Raw genomic sequence first — 6,041 nt, forward strand, 5'->3', positions numbered from 1 at the left:
TTAGATAAAGGATCTTGCGTATGCTTATCCATACATATTTATGAATTAGACAATATTCATTCGGTTTGGTGAGCTTTGCGTGTTTTTTTTTTGTTCGTCCTTATATTCTTTTTATTAATTAGGCTTTATTCATACATATTATAATGTGTACATGACTTAAGGGATATATGTAAGTAGGTCTTACATACATATGGATGGATATAGGAATGTCAATCTAATTATAACTTTTTGTTGTGTAATTGAGGCATTTTATGTCTTTTTGCTGATGGTAAAATTATAAGGAAATAAAAATAATAAAAACTTTTTATGGATCATTCCATTCGATTAAAATTCAACCGAAAACTTTTTGTGTTATTAGCTCACAGAAAAATCTTTTAAGTAATTTATTTGTTTTGAGGGTGGTTTGGTTTGCCTTTAATGATTATAATGTCCTTGATGTAAATTTAGCGGTTATTTGTTTGATGTAAGTAGGATGTTGAGATTATATGAATGTATGTATATTTAAAACAATCTCACTGACAGCTTTTAAAACAAATTAAGTATACAAAAGAACATGAATGTCGAAACATTTATACAAATCAAATATTCAAAAAAATACTGATTTTTCCGGTAAAAAAAAAACTTTCATAATAATTATATTTTAAAGCAAGTATTTTTGAAGAGAAGTCTATCTATGCAACATCAAATTCAATTCATAACCAATTCTCAAATTTGATGTTACGAATTCTTCTTACTCAAGGTGGTGCTATGGTCCTCCGTGAAATAGGCCTTAATTAAGAAACTTCTGCATCTACCTCGGTCCCTGTAGTTGCGCACTCCAAGTTGATTCAGATCACATTCGACTTGTACGCGCCACCTGATCCCCAGTCTTCCTGTACTGCGCTGTTTTGTGAGCGTGGTTTCGAAGGCTTTCCGGACCGGATCATTTGTTTCCATGCCCTCTACTTAAAGAAACCATTTCAGTCACTTCACTTATATCCTTCTGGTTAAGTTTAGGTTATTGTACCGCCCGTATAGCTCTCCTCAAATCACCTTCAAACTGGACCGCAGTTCTCGGGAGTAACTTTTTTCTAAAAACCACCTTAGGTGCTTTCATCATACTTCTTCTCAATTGTTTGAGTGAGCAAGAGAAAATCTTCGTTTAACCTCCACCAGCGCGCTGGTGTTGTTTTTCTGTGTTAATAGAGGAGCTTGTCCTTAACTACCTCAAAGTTACGTCTGTCGATGGGGACGTTTTGACCGATACGTCGGTGTTGTAGGTTCCTTTTATATGACAGCATATACTATGTTTTTCCGTCATTGCCCGATAAAACCATTTTTACTGCCTCTGCCTAAATACTGACAAAAGCCCCATTGACATCTCGCTGAGTTCTTCCGATTATGTCAATTTCAGTAATTGGACAGACTTTTGTAAGATAATGCTTCTTGTGTGATATAGGAGCTCAGCACTACTTTTCTATAGCTTTTTCGAAATCGTAAGGTTTTGACAAGTTGTTTTCAATTTTCATGGAGCATTGCGATTTCTTTAATGTCATCCTGCACAAACGGACGAGTTTGGCAGGGATGCCAACAAAAAACATGGCTCTAGACAGTACTCAGAATGTTCCGAGATCCAGAGAAAAGACAACTTGAATCGAAAAGTAAACTGAGAGTAGCTTTATACAAAGTACTAATTGACTAATTGTTTTCGTCATGACTTCAGATAGTTGATCTTCAGTTGGTTTTTGTTCTAGTCGAATAACGCCCTTTGAAATTTCATCTCTAATAAAACTGTTGATTGCTTATTTGAGGTCCAGCACACGGTTTTTCCAAATAACTTGAGCACGTATCCTCAAGTCGATTGTTCCACGAATGTAGCGTAAAATATGTTTTGCATAGTTGTAGTGGCGTTCATCAGAACAATTTTGAAATCGACTCATGTACCTAGTTGCAGCACCTAAGTCCGGTCTCGTGGTCACAGTTGCGTATATTAAGCAACCAATCAATTCGTGTTAGGGGTGATTTGCACATCTTTCCTTGTCTCCCTCATCAATGTGCAGACCCTTTTCCATATGAGTAGCTTTTGGCTTGCAGTCTTTCATTTCGAATTTATGCAACACTTTCTCCAAGTATTGCCGTTGACTTAGTTCAATAGTTCCATCTTCGACATTTTGGTTGATGTGCGTTCCCAGAAAAGTACTTGCTCTACCCATGTCAGTCATGTCAAATTCGTTTGACAACAGCAACTTTATGATGATAATCATTTAAATATTTTGACAAAAAAGCAATATGTCATCGACATACAGCAAGACGTAAAAATTGCTTCCGTGTTGGTCCTTGACGTAGACATTGATCTGACTCACATCGCCTGAATCCAATTCTAACCATGAAACTGTTGAACTTTTCATTCCAAGCTCGGGTCGCGTTTCAATCGAAATACCCATTTGCTGGTTATGGCTTTTCTTTGGCAAACTACAAATAGTCCAAGTTTTATTATGTATCAATGATTGGTACTCACTTTTTATGGCATTTTACCATTCTGGCCAATCTTCTCTTGCTTTTGCCTTAGTAATGGTTCTTGGGTCATCTTCGACGTACTCTTTGACACTAAGAGCAAAATTGTCTGATTCAGCTAAATAAGTGCAAAAACAAAATCGCTCAAATTGTCTTCGCGTACGTTCGGTTCCTCGTTAAACATTTAATTCGAAGTCTTCAACACTAATTTCGCTTCCACTGGTACTGTTGTTACCGATGCCGTTTTCTTCGAAATCGTGGATTCTTTCAATGCGGTTACCAGCCTAATCCAAATTAAAGCCGTGGACTATTCCATCACTGCCCTCAACAGGTAGATTTTCCAGAGTTTCATCACTTTTGTTCTCACCAAATCGTTCCGCCTCTGAAGTCGATATTTCTGTTATTTTCGGCCTTCTCACCACGGAATCTTCACTGAACGTTATGTGTTGACCAATAACTACCCTATTCTCTTTCATGTCCCACAGCCGGTATGAACCAATCGATGAAGCATACCCAAGCATCAGACATTTGTTCGACTTACCTTCAAATTTCGATCCCTTATCGTTTGGTACGAAATTGAAACATTCTGAACCGAAAACTATTAAATGGGACAGATCTGTTTTTCTTCCGAAACAAATCTTAGCCGGTGTCTGCTTCATGAATTGCTTCCCAACAGCACTTGTTGGCGATCGATTCTTAATACAATTTGCTGCAAGAATCGCTCCTTGAAGTGTTCTATTCAATCGCTCAGACACGGAGTTCATCCCTGGATTGTAGGGAACAGTAAGCATCATTGGAATACCCTTTGACTTACAGAACTGTCTAAACTCATTTGAAGAATATTTGCAGACGGAACTCTTTTTGTCGTCGCTGTTGTGTAAAAATGTCTAAATGTTTGAACTTTCGTCTTTGCAGCCTTTTGTTCGAAATTTATGTACATGTAAATTTTTTTTCATCTGTTCATAAAAATTTCAAACTTCATAATTCTCATGCTTTCTCTTTTTAATTGGAAGAAGTCGGTGTTAATATCTACTCTTCTGTTCGTAGCTTCGTGAGCAGCTCTTGTCTTTCTAGGCCTTGGATTTATTGTATGTGTATTGTATTAGACTCAAAGAAAAGATTCTAAGGTTTCCGAATCACAAAATACAGGCGTTCATATAGTGTTCTTCAAAATTATCTTAGTAAAATAATTTTAAGTTGGTATTTTTTAATAGTTTTTAGTATAATTCACGAACTCAATCTTTTCATTGCACTCATTAGTTTCGAAAATTCTTCATAGAAATCGCTTATTTTAGAAACTTTTTTAATTCTATATTTTTAAGTTTTAAATTCTATTTTAGTTCAAATTTATTGACGAGAATGGTGACATGCTTTAACTTTGGCTTAAAAAGTTTGTAATTTCCTAATGTTGTTGTTTATCTTTTCATTTGATGCAACTTAGAAGCATTCATTAGATCTTTGTTTCACTTTTAAGACTCACTCAATAATATAAGTAAATAAAATTCTATGCACTTTCTCCTAATTTTCTTCCACTCTTTTAATAAACTTTTATTTATTTCTGTACCAAATATTTGGTTTTTCAACTTAAGCTCATCTCGAATCCTTTTTTTTCTCCTTATTCTTCCAGAATCAATCTACTCTTAGTATTCTTAAAACTGTTCCCGAAGAACTTCACCATCAAATTATGACCTCTGATGATTTAGCTAAATCAAAAGAACGGAATATAAATCATGCAACACGATTCTGACGGTAAATGAAAATGATCAAAATTTTCATTTTTAATATTTAATTATAATAAAAATTATATGGAAAATGTTTCTAAGAAAAGAAAAATTTAAAAAAACTCATAAAAAATAATGCAACGGACAAAATGTCGGTTTAAATAAAAAGACAATTAAACACATACAATGAGAGTCTGTAGAGATTTTTGTTTTGTTTTTAGATTTCAAATAATTTAGGGTTAGAAACTAGGTTAACTTTTAAATTTTGTGTTCCATGTTTTATATAATAATTTTTTCATTTATTTGTCAATCGTGTCTTTCGGTTTTAACCTGACGTTTAAAAAATTAAAGGCTTTTTGGAATTCACTTTTTTAGAAAAAAAAAATAATGTAAAATTTTACTTATTTGAATGCTCGATAAGGTTGTTATAATAAACTCTCAAGTCCATATTAAAAATATGAATTGACGAAAAATAAAATCTTTAAACAAAAAATTAATCAAAATCTTAATAGAAAAAAGTATTTAACGAATCATATTTTTTTCAAATTTTCTAAGCAAATTTCTCCAATTTAACATGTATACTTATACAAACATCCATCATAAACATTAAAAAAAACATTAACTCTTCTCAAAAATTGGACAAACAAACTTTATAGAAAAAAAGATAAAAGCTATTCTGTAAATATAAAATACAAATTAATACAAACAAAATAAATAATAGAAAATGGATACAGAGTGAAAAAACAAACGACTTATATAGTTAACTGATGGAAATTATAACTTTAAATCTTAATTAATAATTAAAACTGGCGCAAAAAATGTATACTTTTAAATAAAAAATTATAATTAAATCAACTTAAAAAAACAAAACTACTAAACAAAAAATTGTAAAAAAATAATTAGATAAAGAATAAAATGTTAGAAACCATAAATTTTTATTGTTGTTAAATAGGAAAAAGTTATAAGGCCTAAGTTAAATATTAAATTATAATCAAAATTGTAATTGTACTAAATACAAAACAGTGTTTTATACGTAATGTCAATAATAATAATTCTAAAATAGAATTAAAACAAAAAATAAACGAAATGATAGTTGTCGGAGGAAATACAAAAAACCTATACTACGATTTAAAACAATAAGAATTAATTGAATTTATTGCAAATTTTCCTTTTATACTTAAAATTTTCATTCAATTTTAAGCATTTTTCTTTTAGTGTATTAGTTATTTTCAATTACTTTTGTTTTTATTCTAAAAAAAGGAGGGTGAATTTTATTTACTTTATTTTAGGAAATTCTTTGGCCTTCTATTTTTTCTGACAATTATCATAGAAAACATGGTAATCAGAAACTAAATATTGTAATTATTTTTTTTCAACATACAAAATAAATGAACATTAATAACTTCAAAGAAAAATCAATTAAATTTATTAGAAAGATAAAAAAGAAACGAAATAAAATAAAGAGCTTTCCGAGTAAAACTTCGTTCTCTTCGAATGTCAAAATATTGCCTTTCGATTGAAAACAATAATCATCAACATCATAATAAAATAATTAAAAACAAAAAATAATAATATTAAATATATTCTAGGTGATTTAAAAAATATATAAATTAATATCTTAGGCTAAATTTAATGTAATTTCGTTATTTGTAAATATTTATACAGAAACTTGCCAAAGAAAAGAAAAATAAAACAAAAAAGAAAAATAAAGTAAATTAAAAAGAAACAAAAATACTAAATGAAATTTTTTCATTATACAAAATTATATATATAAAATTATTAAAATTGTCATTGTTTTATATTTTTGTTATAAATTTGTGAAATAAT

The 6,041-nt window shown here is 30.6% G+C and overlaps 1 protein-coding gene across 1 annotated transcript in view; it reads left to right on the forward strand.

Moving 5' to 3' along the window:
• The window catches only part of LOC129950777 (uncharacterized), a 71,622-nt gene extending 66,019 nt beyond the window's left edge, over positions 1-5,603 (forward strand). Inside the window, exon 11 of the mRNA XM_056062698.1 lies at positions 4,121-5,603. Coding sequence (XP_055918673.1) covers positions 4,121-4,240 — 120 coding nt within the window. The 3' untranslated portion in view covers positions 4,241-5,603. The remainder of the gene's footprint in view (positions 1-4,120) is intronic.
• Positions 5,604-6,041: the final 438 nt, after the last annotated feature.

Source organism: Eupeodes corollae, chromosome 1 (genome assembly GCF_945859685.1).
Source record: "Eupeodes corollae chromosome 1, idEupCoro1.1, whole genome shotgun sequence".
Taxonomy (NCBI): Eukaryota; Metazoa; Arthropoda; class Insecta; order Diptera; family Syrphidae; genus Eupeodes; species Eupeodes corollae.